The following is an 18,497-nucleotide window of genomic DNA, read 5'->3' as shown; positions in this document are numbered from 1 at the left end:
GAAAAGGTTATATAAGGTATTTTTAAATAATTAATATTTTTATTTAAATACAAGATCATAAAGTTTGTATTGTATTTTTTAAAAAGCTATAAACATTCGTATTTTACTAATAAATTAAAAATAAATTTTTTTATAAAAAATTCTGAATATATTTTAGAAAAACATTGTAGAGTGCATTTTGATAATAAATAAATGTTATTAATTGCTAAAATGAATTCTAATTGTATTCTTCTAATATTAAATAATATAAATATATATTTTAAAAAAATACTTATATTGTATTAATTTATAACTAGAATTAATAATTATTAAATCTAGGGTATAATGTATGTGTTAATATTTATTATTACACATATATTAATAATATAATTTTAATATTAAAATTTATTGTTAACAATTTATATTAATATATATTAAATAATAATTCATTAATATTTTGTAATTATTTCCACATTTGAATACAATCATAATACATATCAATGGAATAACATATATTATAGTATAAAAACTATAAAATTTAATTGTTTAAATCAAATTAAAAGTAAAACTATTGATCTTTTAATAATGTGAATATTTTTATCGTTGCAAATGTTTAATATAAAATTTATATATTTTATAATAAATTATTGGTTACAAACTTATTAACTTTAAGTAAATATTATTAATATTCATGTATAAAATAATATTTTAAATGAATTTTTATTCGGACTCTAGATTTTGTTACTAGTTAATCTAAATCAATTAGCATATACCTATTTTACTAATTTTAATAATAGTAATAATATAAGTTTCAAATAATCTTAAAAAATTATTAATTAAATTTATTTCAAACAGAAATCACTGTAATAAAATAATTATGAAAAAAATTCTATAAGTTTAATTTTGCTATATTTCTTAAATATGTTTCAAAATAAACGAATTATTATAAAACAAATGAATACGGAGTTAGCAACTATGAACAAGTATATATTTACATGGTTAAGTATTAAGAGTAAAAAAAATGAAGCATTTAGGTAACAGAAAGGTATTTAAGATCCAACGGGAATTTCTTCTGTCACCTATTCTTATGTCTCTCTCTCCCCTCATAAGCTACTCTCTCACTTATATCGCTCTTGCTATTGAGTGCCCGGTAAATGTTCTTTACCTTCCACGGCTCAGAGAGAATGCGAGCGAGTGCCTCTCTAAACTACTCCAACTCCTTATTTTACTCACTTGTATGCACATCCTACCAGTCAAGTTCTGGACATCCACCTGCGAGGATCGAAACACAGAGGTAATGGACCCCCTACGCATTCATGCGCATTGATAAAAAGCAAACTGGTGCAGTGATACGAGCTTTGCGTGAGACTGACGATATACTTATATGACACACTTATCTCTCTCTCTCTCTCTCTCTCTCTCTCTCTCTCTTTCTCATTTCCTGAAATTATTTGTTTTCATGTTTACGTTTTTGTTTTTAACGACTCGTTATTATTTCACGTGATTCAATCCAAAGTTTATGGAAAAAAGAAACATTCAAGTTCAGCGGCAGGCTGACAAGTTGGATCATCAAAACTGTACTATGTTGAGGATAAGATTCTTAAAGGTGAGCACCAATCATTATTACATTAACTCATCTTTTATTGTTATAATGCAGGTAAAACAGCATTTCTGATATAAATAAGAGTTGTTAATGTCGGATTAATACTCCTGACATGACAATTCTTATAAAATTAACAGCCAAATTCAAAATAAAATACTAAATAACAGTTAAACTTCTAACACCCGAGTATAGCAATAACTGTTTGAAATTAAAAATACCAATTCTTTAAATAACAATACTAAAATTTTCATTTAATGACATAAATAAAATAATATTACTTAGAATAGTTAATATGAAATATTAGTTATTTTTAGTAAAATATTCAAAATGTTAAACAAAAATTTACTTCAAAATGAAGAACTGAATTATATGCAAATAGTAAATAGTATAAAATTATATCAAAAGGATCTAATAATATAAAATCTATTACAAGAACTTTCAAATATATAATTTTAATAGAATTGATAAAAGAGAATTTATACAGAAATATCTTCTAGATGAAAAAATTTCTCTATTATTTTCCTATATGATTAATCATAAAAATATTATTTCATAATGTAAAGTTGATAAATAAATAAAAAATTAGTATAAATTTATATTTTACTTTATACGTATATAGAACTAATAATTGTTAAACATATATGAATATCAAAAACGATATATGATATTGCCATTTATTAGTACCGAGTTCATTATTTATGTCTAGCAACAATATCTGAAATTTTCAAAAGTCACTGCTAATTACAGGTTAACTTATTATTACAAAAATATAATAATTTTATGAATTTAAGTACGTTACTAAATTAATTATCGTTGTAAGAAAAAGTATGCATGTTAGATTAAAATAAAAATTTTAATACACATTTTTATTAATTCAATAAGTTTGTCGTGAAATCGTAAATAAAGAAATTGCTTTACTACTTTGTTTTAATATTATTTTCATATTTAAAATTTTGAAATATTGTATATCGTTTACATTAAAATTAAATTATAAATAAATAACTAATCTTAATAATAATTTCTTTAAATACGAACTATAATTTAATGATCCTGATATTATCTTAATTTATATTGATTAAATTGTAAGCAACTAATATAATACAATAGATTTTTAAAATTACTGAACGAAATTTTCAAACAATTTTTATATATATTCTACTCTATAAATTTTCTCCCTCTTACATTTTTATTTATTCATTACAAAAATTATTTTTATAAATTAGATATAAAATACTATATTATAATTTATAAAAATTTTGTTTTGTGATTTTATTTTGTAGTCCTTACATTAAAATATACCGTAATACGATAATAACTAAATACAAACTATTTCCTATCATTCTATTAATACAATGTATAATTTTATATAAATAATACAACAATTTGTAAATATAAAAAAAATTTGTTAATCAAAAATACTCATTTTGTTTTTCATTATTTTCTAAATGCTGATGTTCATTTAATATATTGTGCAATGCATATGAGAAATCAATAAAAATATTTCATTTATGTTTATAAAAATGTTTAAAAATCTATTATATATAAGAAGTTATTCTATTTGCTAATACGATTATTTCAAAATATAAAAATTATATTTTAATTAAATATTAAAAATAAACACAAATAATATTTGAAAATAAAGTTAGATGAATTAAATTTAATATTCTTAGAATATTTTAGTTATACTCACTACTTTAGAATTACTAATAATTAAAAATATATGGCCTTATTAAATATTGTTATTAAAACAAAACATATTAAAATTATTTTTCAATATAATTTAATACGTATTGTAAATATTACAAAAATGAGCCTTAACAAATATTACGCAGGAAAAAATTTCTGTAAAAATAAATTAATGTAAATAAGTAATGTTATATTTAATTCATAAAAAATTTATTAATATGATAGATGATTTATATATTTAAAACTGATATTGTAAAACCTTTTTATTTATCATCATTTGAAATATTCAAAGGACTACAATTACTTAATATTTAATTTCATTTGTAGAAACTAAATATATATCCATAAAAATGTTTCTACTAAATTATTTATATATTGAAAATTATGTTTTAATGTGTTAATGCTATCGGAATGTAAGAAAGTTATTGTTCAAATACCTGAATAAATTAATTTTCATAATTTAATTTATCCGATTAGTAATTAATTTCATACCCATTCAAATTTATTAATAATACTGATTTATTACTGGCATTTCCATCTTTATATTAATATAATGTATAGAAATATACTTATATTATTTCTTATATCTTTTAAGGAGAACGAAATAAATCTATTAGAAAGTTTTTTTTCTAATAAACTAGTTTATTCTATCAATATAATAAAAATTTGGTACAATAATAATTGTAAGTTAGCAATTTTTTACTGTTATTAAGTAGCATTTTTATATAACGTGTTATTTATATTAAAATACTTGTTTTCTGTATGAAAATTTGTATGTGTTACATGAAAATGCTCGTTGTATATATTAAATTCTTATATTTTAATCATAAATAATTAGTATTTTATTTGTTTATAACATTCCAATATAATTTTTATTGCTATACAGTTAAATAAAAGTGTTCATATCGCGTTACCGCATTACTTGTTCATAAGGTACAAAATTTATATCGTTACACAAATAAACGGTGTCTATATATTAAAACAATTTCTTAGACAAATGTCGAAATATTTCAAATATATATTTTTAAGCAGAATTAAGTAACGTACAAATTTAACATTTTATATTTAACAAGATTTTTATAATAATATAACATTAATTAATAGGTACCTAATTTTTGTAAGTGGTATCAATATTATAATTTTGTAAAATTATCCGTAATTTTAAACATATTAAGAATATAAATATGCATATAACCATATAGCTACTATACAATAACACACCTATTATGTTATGATTTATGGTACAAAGCAACTTACAGTTTAATTTCTAGGTGTACTTTTGTATAAATATTGATCATTGAAAATATATAAATATATAAATAAAAAAAAATTGTAAAAAATATACAAAATAAAAGCAGATATAAATTAATATAATATAATTTAGTAATATAATATAGTAAGAATGGAAATATATACAAAAAATATAAATGTACAATATACAGAGAGATAAATAGATTGAGATTTGTACTCTTAATATCGAGCACAAGGGTACGCAAGATTTTCTGCTGCTATTGTTTGATTTACATTATTTCATAAATTAATATATGTCTGATATGTCGGTTTTTGTATCCTTCGTTAATAAAGCTACATTTTTAATATTGCACACATCTATATCAATTCAAATAATTCTGTTTAGTAGATTTTGTATTCGAACATAAATTGAATACACCGAAAATTTATTTATTTATTATACTCAAAAATATTTCTTATGTAATTTAAACTTTAATCAATATATATATATATATATATATATATTATATATATACAATTTTATACGTTTATTTAATCATAAAAGTAATAATCGTAAAAGTTTTAAAGCCTTATTTTCTCATTAAGTAAAATTCATCTAAGTGTAAAAATATGATCAAAGTGCATACAAAATCTATCGACTTTAAGTGAATTTTTAATTTTATTATGCCATCAGTTAGGGACTGAAGTTAAAATATAACTGAGAATAGATATACACATCATCAAGATGAGTTAGATGTTTTCGGTTCAAATAGCGACTTTATGCCGACAAAGCACTGTTGGCATTCTTTAATCTTAAATATATGTGTCCCTTATCAGTGATAGCATTTCATGTTACCTATATGGTCATTGTTCAGCTTTAATTCACAAGTCTAGGGTATCATAGCTGTTTGTTAACATATTTTTCAGAAAATTGCATTTCTAGGAATGTATATCAATTATTAATTATTATTAAAATTTTATATTTAATTTATATGTATGTAAAAACTGGTAGTTGAAAAAATGTTTTTAATTTAATATTATAAGAAGCGTCATAAGAAATAAAACAAAACTGAACGTCAACATTTAATAACACCAATATTTAACATTAAACTTAAATATCTTATTAGTATTATTTAAAATTTAATGTACTTTTAAAATAATAATGTTTCGGAAATTTGAATAATGTTCGGAATATGAAATACTTTGTGTAAAAATGGTACTAAAGATACAATCATACGAGATATTAGAATTATTTACTAAAAAAAAATATAAGATAAATATAACAATTTTTAAGAATGAGAATTTTAAAGTTAAAAAATTTGATCAAGAAAATCCAAAAAATATAGAATTATAATATAAAGATAATATAATAATTATATTAACTATTGCATTGTTTAAGAGAAATTAAAATATTATTAATGTACGGCATAATTTAATAATAATATACTGTTCTAAAAAAATACTTCAAATAATTATAGAAATATAAACAATTGATGTATATAAGGATAAAATGTATTCAAATTCAGAGTGATTAAAATTTCAAATAAAGTATATGTTAATACTGTTAATAACAATCATGTCTTCCTTGTATTGCACATGCTTTCACTCATTTTTTTCACCTTAGATTTCCGTACTCAACATGCAACCTAACGGAATTTATGTGGATCATAGCCTAGAAACCTGAAAATATCTACGGAAAATATATATTAATTTTACACTTACGGTATAATGTTTTCTATACAGAAATAGTTTCAAACAAAAATATTCGCTCGATATAAATACTTCCATAACGTAAATTTAAAAAAATAGTTGTGATTACAAAATTTAAAAATAAACAACAATATTACACGTTGTTTTCAAATTGAATAATAAAAAACATAAGTAATAATATATGTATACACTAATAAGTATATCTAATAACGTTACATAAATTTTATATTTGAAAGGTAACGAAAATCGTGCAAGTAATGTTATTATTAACATTGAGCATTGAGGTAAAAGTGTTAATAGTAATTTCTATAAAAATGTATAATATATTATTCTGTAATTACTAAAATGTATTCAAATTTTAAGTTATTACATTATATAGAGGTATTTATAGATTGCAAAATTGTTCAGTAGAAAATTTATTAAAATATATTAATCCATATCATCTGGATAATTTTATAAAAAATTATTGTTTCATATATGAAAATTATGTAATCATTAGATTATATACAGCAATTAATTGGTCTCGCAAAAGATTAAATTTTCTAAAAAAAACATTTCCTATAATATTAATACTTAAAAATATTAGTATATTAAATCTGCTAAAATTGAAAAATTAATTATTTTATAGCATTCACTTATTTACTTATTTGGTAGCAATTTCAAAATTTAAATGTAATTCTTACATAATTATAAAACAATTCTTTTAACTTACCTTTTAACTTACTTTAAATATAACTTTTATATAATTTGTAATGCAAAAAAGGAATTTTTCTAAACTAAAACTAATTCTACTTCTGGAAATTTCATTCTTAGTGAATTATAATTGTTTTTTATTCACTTTGGAGAGTAATGACTACCTATAATTATATTAATATATTCAATAATGAAAAATGGCAATAAGATAAATATTAATAAATAAGTATACGAGCTATTATTATTACTGAAAAATTTTCATTAATGACATTGTATAATACTGTGGAAGATAGCTTTTTTTCATCAATACGCATAATTTCACATTATTATTTCTTCAAAGTATCTAAATCGCTTAAGTAATTCATTCGATTAATTGTCAGTAATATTATTTTGAAAAATAATATTGAAAAATAAAATAGTGTAAGTAGAAAAAAAAGAAAAAGACGTTTGCAGATGTCTATCTATTTGCGACTGACGTTACTGATGCTGACAGCAAGTCAAAGTACTCATGCGGCCAAAAGGTGCGAGGGAACCGGCCTGGGACTCAAGTATATCTGGGGCGACGCACTCATCGATTCGACTGACTGCTTAGGACCGAACAATTTACAGTATCCAACGTAAGTATAGAATTTTTTATTTTTTAAAACTACATCTACGCTCTTTTTCTATTAATAGAAATAAGTGTCTATTTAGTTAGCTTCTTCTTACTAATAGGAAGATTTCGTGTACCGTCAATAAGTGTGGAAAGCCTCCAATTAATGCATTTATTACAATATTAATTAAATAATTATGTAATTTATACCAATGCACATATTGTATAATTTTTGTTATAGTGATGTAATTAAAATAATCTTCGATTAATTTATTCAAATAAATTGATAAATAAATCGAATAATTAAATACAACATTTTTAATTACACTGAACATTGATAAAACAAGAAATTAATTTTTATATAATTATTATTATATTGATTTTATTATTGTTATTGTTTATTAAAATAAAAAATTTTAAATTATTAAAAAATTAAATGTTAAACAAATTATTTAAACTTAATCAAGATCTTTTCAACAATATTTATATCGAGGTTTATGCTGAAGCATATATGTATTTATTATTTTTTATTTTATTTTATAGAATCATTATAGAATTATTTTATAAAATACTAAAAGATTAAACATTTTTAATGGTCTGAAACATTTTAAAACAAATTAACCACGATAGATTAAAATAATGTATTTTTCTACTCTCACTAAGCATTTATTTTAATATCTCAAATTTATATTTATAAAAGCTGTCAATGTAGCTTTTGATATAACCTTTTCTTGTAAACCCCTTCCATATAAGTCTATCAATTTAAGACTGTTCATTCTATGATATATTGTTATTAAACATTTTGTTTAATTCAATAAAAAGAAATAATTCATTTTAAAACAATGTTTTTACATGTTTACTAAGAATGAATAGTAAAAACGATTATTCGGATTATTATTAATTCAGTTAATATCACTACATATACTAATATTTTATATTTTACATTATTATGCGACTACAATATGATATTTTGCAGCACCTCAATTGCCCGTAACTTCAAAAATATGTGGTCAGGAAACGCTAGGACGGCTAGACACTATCAGACGCGCACAATAGATCCTGAAATAACGAGGCAGGCGCTCTTAAACAAGTATAGATTGGCACATGGTGAATACAGTATTGGAAACAATTCTCGATCTGGTTAGTATACAAATATTTATAATTAATATTAAATTATAATAATAATATTATTGTTACAAGAATTTATAATTTTATTCCATTCTTAGTCAAAGAAAATCCAATTTTATTAAATAAAATTAAATATTTATATATTATATATGTTCTAAATAATTTTATATATAAATTCGAATTCCCTATATTTATTTAAGATATTTATAAGATATTTATGCCATTACATATTTATAACACATAATATTAATGTTTAGTGTGTACAATTTCAATTTTTTAAATTTGCTAGAAGATTGTTTATCTTGAGTTAAGGTATCAGAAATAGTGCATAGCTACATATCAAATACTAATGGATATACATACTTAAATTTATAAAATTATTTAGGTCACATAATTAAGTATTCTATATAAGTATTTGTTGAATAAAATAGTGGTACATATATTGAATTGATAATATTGACATATATTTAGCATTAAACAACAACTAAATACAAAATTTTCAAATTAAACATAAATTATTCATTTTTTATAAAAATTATGAATTATAATTTAAATAGTTATAATAATCAAGATTTGAAGATAACTACAAAGAAAATTATCAAATAAAAGTATGTTCATTGGTGCTGATAGACAATAAAAAGAAATATTGTGTGAAGAAGTCGCCACTGTATGAATGTATACTTTTCAGTATTTTTGAATAAAGAAAGAAGATTGCCTAAAATTAAGTTGAAGCTCACACTTTATTTAGAAAAAAGATACTTTATTCAAACATTGATATGCCGTAGATAGTTAACATAAAAATCTTATGCCTAATTGCTGTTCACGTTTTTTTCTTAAAAATTAATATTATTTGGGACAAAGGGACTAGTGAGTCATGTAATTCAAGACGACGACCTGAATAAATGAAACTTACTTTATCAGAATAATTATAATTAATCTTCTCTGTCCTTGTGACACGAAAACCTGTTTCGCTCCTTTTCAATCTGCAAACAATTTTTATACATATGAACACTCGCAGAAATTTAGTGACGTCGAATATATACAAAATCACTACAGAGTCTTTACTATATTTCGGTGTTCCGATTATTATCTCTTATTCAATAAATTGTGTTTTCATAATTACATGTATGAAGTGTACTTTATTAATATATCTTTTTCCAAATTAAACATGTTACAGCTCATAAAAAAATCATACAGATATAAAATACTAACAATTTTCTGTGAATAAACATCTTTGATTTTGTTTAAATTTTTACGTTATTGCCCTATGTAAAAAAGATCTAACTTGACTATTTTGAGACATTAATGTATACAGTAAATAATTTTTATTGCAAAATTATATATGAGCAATTCTGGTTTTACGTATTTTATTTTTAAAATTTCATTATATTCACTCTCTATCAATATAAAAACATGATTTATTAAACTACTTTACAAAATCAAAGAAATTGTTAGTCTATCAGAGAATCCTATAAATATTAAATTTTTATTTATAAAACAAAAATTATTTATATAATAGTTAGAATTATCATACGCATTTCAAATATAATAAAAAAAGTTTAGAACAATCTGTAAAAACGGAAAATATAAATATTTTATTTCTTCGTCACATTCAAATAATTTTCAAACTAATAATAGTTGAATTAGTTTTATTAATTTAATTTCGATATTATTTTAAATATGTAGAATACATAATAATTTATAAATTAAAAATTATTGAGTTATTTTTATAATTGAACGCAAATTAAAATCAATAACTATAATTTCATTATAATAAAAAAAACATAATTTTATTTATTTATAACATATGAAATAGCTTTATATACGAATAATGAAACAAACATAGTCTTTTGTGGAAGAAATAACATTACCATTAAAAAAAACATCTAAATTATTATTAATATAATAAAAATAATGATTTTAATCATTATTATAATTAATTTTAAAATGTTCAATTATTACTCTAATGAAAAATAAGCAATTTTTATGCTTGATTATTTTAAATTTGTTCACTGTTTTAATAATCAAAGCCGTTTTATAAGTAAATATTTGTTATCTTTTTTTTATATAAAATTATTTAATAAATTAGCTGTATAAGGTTTCTATAGATATATAATTAGCTATATAATCATCATTTTACGTTATTTTTATTTAAAATATAAATGGCACATTTTACTAGAACTACAATAGGTCTTATAAAGTTTTTGTTTTTATATTGTGATCTGTTAATAAATGATTTGTTATAATGTTTATAAATGATCTGTTTTTTTTAATTAACTGGATAAAAATTTTAAAATAGAAATAAATAATTGTTTTTTTAGATAATACTTTAAAATTTTAATAAGATATAATTCTAAATTTTGCCGTAGGTTATACATGTTAATTTGTTTTGACATTATAGCATTGTTAAATAATATAAAACTATTATTTAATATATAAAAATATATCATTTTATTCTACCGATTAAAAATTAATATTGTTCTAATTTTGTTTCAATAAAATCATGTTAAAGATTTAATTCTGATAAATTCGTTGAATGAACGATTTTATTAACTTAATGTTTATAATCAAAGTGAAACTGTAAAGTTAAAAATATATTAATAATTTAAAAGAGGAAACTATAGTTTCTTAATTTAAATTAACGTAAAAATGATTTAGAATTACCGGAATTACAAAATATTAACAACTATTTAATTTGAGTAGAATGAGTTACATATACGACGAAATAATTCATATAACTAATACTCGTAATTTGCTTATACCACGAGCATATAAAGAAGGAAAAATAAATTAATTTAAGCTTTTTACTATAAAAGCAATTATAAATCGAATAGACAGAATCTATAAAACTTATTTCACAAGAAATGTGTTTACCTATATAAAACAATTTTGTTTCAAGAAAAAAGTAGAGCTATCATGTAGTATTGATTAAAACGTAGGTTCCTCATCTCAAAATCAATACAGTTATCAACACTACGAAATGACAACGTATAAAGTAATAACGGGATATTGGAAAATCAAGTTTCGAGTGTAATTCCCGTCTTGTTATGTTTAAACTGCTATGCTTGCCAAGCGAGATTTTACATATTCTATATTTCTTATTGCTAAAATCGTACAAGTAATTAGATCAGTTCGATTATGAATAATCAATGTTCTCATATTTTCTCCCAAAATAAATTAAAAAATAATTGATAAATCAACTTAAATCTAACTCAAGACTCTTTCAAATCAGAATATTCTACGTTACTATTATGAGTATTGTTATTTTCAATGGCAAATAAGTAACAATGTTTTTAAAAATAAATTATTTTACTTATTAGCCTTTCACCCATAAAAGATTATTTAAAATTAATAATATATTAATTATGATGTTTCTGTGAAGATTAAAATGTAGTAATATAAAAGTGTGATTCAATCTTTTCTTAATAATTTGATTATTATCTCAGTTGATTTATAAAAAAAACAGTGCATATTCTAATCAATTCTCTGGACAATAAAAATTTTTTAATACCCTTATTAGGAATATTGAAATACAATACCTTTCTTATAAAAATGATCTTTACAAATTTTTCATCCTAAAAAATGTATATTGTGACGTTCTTGTAAGTTTTATATTAAATAGTTAGATGTGATATAGCGCACGTTTATAAACCATCGACCTCACTAACACGATATGTACACGTTTATAGTGAAAAAGAATGAAAATCGCTTCTGGCATACAGAAATTAATATATTATTAGTTCTCTCACCAGAAGTTATAGTCAAAGAATATATTTGTTAGAAAAATTGTTAATTGTATTAAAAATTATTAAAGTATAACAATTATTAAATATTACATACTTGATAGAATTGTTTAATCTTAAAATTATATCTCCTTACTACTTGACATTTAGAAATATATTATGTACAAAATATGTATAAATTATGTAAATAAACTAAATTATTAACGTCTAATTTCTAAATATTATGTATTTATTCAGAATTATTTTACAATAAGGCTAATCTTTGAAATAGTGTTGTATTTATAAGATACATACTTTTTAACACATATTACAAAATTTTCAATTATAATAAATAGCAAAATCATTAACAAGTAAATAAAATTGTCATATATGGCTAGTGAATTGTATTATTTTTAATTTAAAAAGTGCAGATATTTTGTTTTCAATTATAAATACTAAAGTTTCTATAAGCATACGTGTTTTAAATATTAAATTATTCTTTAATAAATATTTCTATATGGTATGTAATTCAATACAATCTTATAATAAATACAGAAAATCTGAATAGTAATAACAATAATTTTTTCCAATATATATCTTTTTTTATTTTTATTTGATTTTCCACTAAATATTGTGAACTAATGATCATTATTTAATGCAGCTCGATCATTTTCAACGAAAAATACTTGTGGATCTCCAACACGTTTATGCAAAACGAGATATAATACAACAGCTCCAATGTATGGCGTAAGTTTAACAAGCGGGCAACCAGTAACAATTGTACAAAAGTTTCCAGATCTTTTACAACAAGTTGTCTTTGAAATTTGCGAGTGAGTCAGATAAATTTTTATTTATTGAAATGCTTTAACTAAAATATTTTAAAATATTTTTTAAATATTTTAATAATGAATACAAAAATATTTAATTATTAAAAATATATTTGAACTATTATTAAATAAAAATTATTTTTAATTTTGTGTGATATCTCATATATAAAATTAAATGAATTGACATATTAGTAATTTTAGTAGAACTTGCAAGATGAAAGAATACTACGTATTTTATTTAAAAGAATTTTTAATAAAAACTAAAAAATTTACCTACAAAGTTGATTGAAAAAGGTTTTTCTTTAACTTGTTAATGTTCAAAAACAAACAATAGAAAATATGCAATTCTTGACAAAAAATAGTCTTTATTTTCTTATTTAAATTTATATTAATTTATTATTTAATTTTATAAGTAAGTTCATTATCAAGAATATCATGAAATAAAATCAATATGTAATGTTATAATAATAGTATTACTTATATTTATGAATTATATTCGATTCTAAAAGGTATTTAAAAAACAATAATTATAAATAAAATCAAAGAACTACGAATAAAATATAAATATATTAATAACTATGTATTAATAAAAATTTAATAATAATATAAGTTGTTATTGAATTTAAAAAATATGTATAACATTTAAATTTTTTTAAAATACTAGATATTTAAATTATTTTCTTTTATAGAACAAAAATATTAAATGATAAATAGTATTAATTTATTTTTTGATAAAATGGAACTACATTATTTGGATTAATTCTACAAATAATATTTTTTGTTTTCGTCATAATGTGATTGACCATAGCATATATGAAATTAAATTTTTATTACACATTCATACATAAAGACATATATTTAATAATGAATATTTTTAAAACTTCCATTTTTATTTCAATGTATACCGTACATAATTACTCATTTAATTAACTAACTAAAATTAAAAATTACTTTTAAATTTTCATTTTATGATGTAGATAGAATATCTTAAATTAATAAAGAATTTACTTTAATATTTTATTATAATTAATTAAATTTCGATGAATGTATAGATTCAATTTTATTTAATTTTCATAAAAATTATTAAAATAAAATATTTTCTGTATATATGTATAATATATAAAATATGTATATTTAAAAGATTGCACGGAAATTGTAGCAAAAATTTTATATGGAATCACTTTCATAATTTTTAACAGACATTCAAGAAACTTATTAATGTTTTGATGCATTTCATATAGATTACAAAAGATTATGATTTATAAAGCTAAATATTTACTGTATATAAATATATTTATCGAATAATTTTATCAGAAATTATATATCATGTATATATTAAAAATAAAACTATAGCCTTTAAATTTATTATTTTCGATATGACATTTCAAATATATGAATAAATATTTATTTAATTGCGTAAATATAAAAATTTGAAAATTTCAAGTGTACTTCCATTCGAAATTAATATTAGTTTATAATATTGTTATAATATTAATGTTATTTTATTATTAATTATAAACTGATATTAATTTTTATTATTATAATTATTATATTTATTATATACTATATATTATATTTAGCCTAATTATTATATATATTATATTATTATAATTATATAATTATTATAATAATAAAACTAATATAAACTAATATAAAAATAAACCAATATTAATATTAGTTTATAATATTGTTATAATAATAATTTTAAGAAGAAATAGCAGGATATAGAATGTTTTAAAAGTACAAATAAATAATTTTGTAAATTCATATTATATGCTTCAGATCAAAGGAGTGCGATATTGTTCATGGTGAGTGTACACAAACGTATGTACCGTACCTGTTCTTGGTGATTCCGCTTGGACCCGTAACACTTACGGGACAAGACTACGTACTTGTTGAAAGCGGTTGCGTTTGTAAACCCAAGAATAGTTTGGAGGATTCATCATTATCCGAAAGTGTTTCAGTACCAATCTACTAGATAATTTTGTTATCCAATCTTCTATATTCAAAGTACATAACTTTTTTATTTGCTATATACTTCCTTTTGGCCATATCTATGGACAGAACTAATCAAACGCTGTTCGACATGAATTCGAATTTGATGTTTCACGTTTCTGTTCATATTAGTGATGCTTATATTACTTTGAATTATTAGTATTACTTAGAAGAAAGAATACATCTGTAATCACATTGAGGGACTTTGACGAAGAATAAATATATCAATTATGACATATGAACTGTACTCTTCATCAACACCAATTGCAAGAAGAGATTAAATTTGGTGATATAATTAACAAAGTTGATTATTTCTCATTTTTTTGTCAAATTGACAAACGTCAATTTCTAACTAGAACCGATTATTTACAAGTTAGTAAAAAATTGTGTGCGTATATGTGAATGCACTCGTGCGCATTGTGTGTGATTTTTTATTTCCACCAAAATTTTAAGTATTGTTATAAAATGATAAAAATGATGACCCTTTTAGAATTCAAATCTAAAATTGTTATCATTATTTATCTACAAAATAAATTACTTTGATTTCCATCACTTAAAGAAATTTTAGATATAATAATTTATTTTCAGTGCAGTACATTATTTAATTAATATAAATCCTATGATACAAATATTAATATATTTAATTATAATGCTATATATATATATATATATATATATATATATATATATTAACAATATATTTTATTGATTTAATTAGAATTATAATTGTATTAACAAATATTTGTATTTCAAATTTCAATATAATATCTATTAAAATTTATAAATAATCCAATCAAGGTATATGAATAATATTGTTTATGTAAAAAAAATTAAAGTGCGTCATTCATATAAGATTTCTAAATAAAAAATGCAAAAACTAAAAAAAGAGATAAATATGAAGAACAAATATAAAACAACAGAACAAGTACATAATTTAATAAAAATGGAAAAAAAAGGTGCTATAAACAATCAAATATATGATAAAAAAAAAGAATAAATGGAAAACTCAAATAAATCAAAGCGCGATCGTATGTGCTAATATGTACGAATATTCTTAGCTAGTTTTATCGGTTGTCAATATAACGATTAGAAAGAACTTAATTTGATTAAGTTCTTAACAATACATTAACTGAAGAAATCACTCTTCTTAGTAATAAAATTTCTTTGAGAAACCAACATAACTAAATGAAGAAGCTTTTCTAAGATGTAATAATTGCACATACATTTTTTTTAATATTAATTTAGTTCCTAGAATGTATATTGAATAAACATTATATTTTATTGATTTAATATATTTAATACATTATATAATTTTAAACAATTTGGTGTTTACAAAAATATCATTGATTACATTGATTACATATATCTCATTTAAAAACTATATTTTAATTTCAGAAATAAATAAATAAATAATAAATACTTGATAACTCAAAAATTCATACAAGAAAAATTCTATGATAAGCATATATTTTATTAGTTACAAGTTTACTACCATTTAAAAATTTTACAAACATAAATATTAAAATATACAGTAACGTAATATTATAAGAAAATTTTCTAATTTCTCTTTTTTCTCTTTTTTAATTTCTTCATTTAAATTTAAAAAATATTGTTTTATAAATTTAAAATTTTAATAGTTACGTAAATTATAAAATGTCTATTTATACTTTATTTATATATGTATGAATTATCTTTTTATAATTAAACATTATATAACGTAATTAAAAACATATTTCATAGTTTAAATACTTTTTCAATTTTTCAGGGTATATTCAAAAGAATTTCGTGATATATAAATTACATATATATATTTATTTCCATGTATTTATTGAATTATCAAATTTTTGGACTTTTCAATTTACTTAAATAATTGTTAAATTATATTACCATTTAAATAATTATAATCAATAAACTGACTTCAATATTGATGTAAAGTGTAGCGTAAGTATTTGCAGAACATTATATCATGATTTAGACGTATTTAATACAACAAATTATTAGGAAATAATATGATATTAATAAATATTTTAAATTAATTAAATTTATTTAAATATTTTTAATTGTTTAAATAAAATTTTTTAATGGTTTTTTAATAGTTGATAATATACTCTTGATATATATAATTATTCAATTAATGAATTACTTAATATATTGAATTTAAAATACAATGATTTAAATACTGACACAATTAAAATAATATTCTAGATATCTTATAATATAAAAATATACAAAAAAATCAATTGTTTCATAAATTGCTAAATTTATATATTACGTACAATTGATGTATATATATTTATAGATGTCGACAACCTAAAAACTTTTCAAGTACTTCTGAGTCATTGACCCCATTTGATCCGTTTACTTTCTTTATTTTATAGCATTTCTTCAAGTATACGTCTCTCTTCTCTTCTCTCTCTCCCTCTCTATTTCTCTCGTATACGTGCACAAGCTGTATAACCTGTAATCGAAGTTTATATTTTATTAAACAATATAAAAACTAGTTACAGATTTTAATGCTTAAAACAAATTTAGTAATAAAATGGTTAATAGCCCACATTTTTTTATTACTTTATTACTATCGTTAATATTTTAAAAATAAAAATTGAAATAAATATAGCCTAGCAGTTTATTAAAATCAAGAGCTTTATATTTTCACTCACATAAATTGATAATATATGAACACGATGTAACTGACAATCATTACATCTTTATTACTGATAGAAAAGAAAATTTATTCTAATAAATTTGTAATTTTAATAAGTTTTTAAAATAAAGTTACATTTAAATACAAGATAAACGGTTCTGAAACTGCATAAGCAAATTACAAAGTATTATCTATTTTATTATTGTCTAGATATCATTATTTTATAAATAATTACAAAATCGACGAAGAGTATTGACAATTTTACTACTTATTTATCTGTGTATTCTGACCTACAATTTCATTGTGTTTAATCGTAAAAACATGTATATTGACGTTTTTATATTATATATAATATAAAACTGTATAAGCAAAATTAGCCTCACATATATTAAATGGAATAATTAAGTCAATTAACAATTAAACAAGTAAACAACCAAATAATTTTATAAATGCCTTATAATGTGAACATAATGTTGATTAATAAAGAATACATAAATAAATAATAAATTTAATTTAAATAATCTAAGTTAAAACATAATTCAATAATATTTAAATTATTACTATCAAATTCTAAAATATTACTTTACATTATTTGTACATATAAGGCAGCATAATTCATTTGAACCTTTATGTACAACTTGACTTTTAATTGTAACATACAATAAATGTTAAAAATTTAAAGTAATTT

At 20.4% G+C, this 18,497-nt stretch overlaps 1 protein-coding gene across 2 annotated transcripts; it reads left to right on the top strand.

The window, feature by feature from the left end:
* The first annotated feature begins 1,182 nt into the window (after nt 1-1,182).
* On the top strand, nt 1,183-15,566 carry LOC105364700 (uncharacterized). 2 transcript variants are annotated; one of them, XM_011502692.1, is made up of 6 exons: nt 1,183-1,273; nt 1,496-1,585; nt 7,355-7,518; nt 8,470-8,633; nt 13,005-13,173; nt 14,953-15,564. In XM_011502692.1, exons 1-6 carry the CDS (start codon nt 1,217-1,219, stop codon nt 15,146-15,148), a joined length of 840 nt encoding a protein of 279 aa, XP_011500994.1. In that variant the 5' UTR covers nt 1,183-1,216; the 3' UTR covers nt 15,149-15,564. The 2 variants fall into 2 exon arrangements, with proteins under 2 accessions (XP_011500994.1, XP_011500995.1); XM_011502693.1 differs by lacking the exon at nt 1,183-1,273 and having other exon boundaries at nt 1,511-1,585; nt 7,345-7,518; nt 14,953-15,566.
* The last annotated feature ends 2,931 nt before the right edge of the window (nt 15,567-18,497 follow it).

The sequence above is a fragment of the Ceratosolen solmsi genome, unplaced genomic scaffold (assembly GCF_000503995.2).
Source record: "Ceratosolen solmsi marchali unplaced genomic scaffold, CerSol_1.0 scaffold15, whole genome shotgun sequence".
In the NCBI taxonomy this organism is placed as follows: Eukaryota; Metazoa; Arthropoda; class Insecta; order Hymenoptera; family Agaonidae; genus Ceratosolen; species Ceratosolen solmsi.
The sequence above is the reverse complement of the archived record's forward strand: the minus strand, read 5'-3'. Positions and strand labels throughout refer to the sequence as shown.

Bases quoted from the DNA above. Each gene is read 5' to 3' on its own strand.
- LOC105364700 (XM_011502692.1), top strand. From the start codon at position 1,217: ATGCACATCCTACCAGTCAAGTTCTGGACATCCACCTGCGAGGATCGA. The intron at 1,586-7,354 runs GTGAGCACCAAT...AGACGTTTGCAG, and splicing joins TGAGGATAAGATTCTTAAAG to ATGTCTATCTATTTGCGACT. The intron at 7,519-8,469 runs GTAAGTATAGAA...GATATTTTGCAG, and splicing joins AACAATTTACAGTATCCAAC to CACCTCAATTGCCCGTAACT.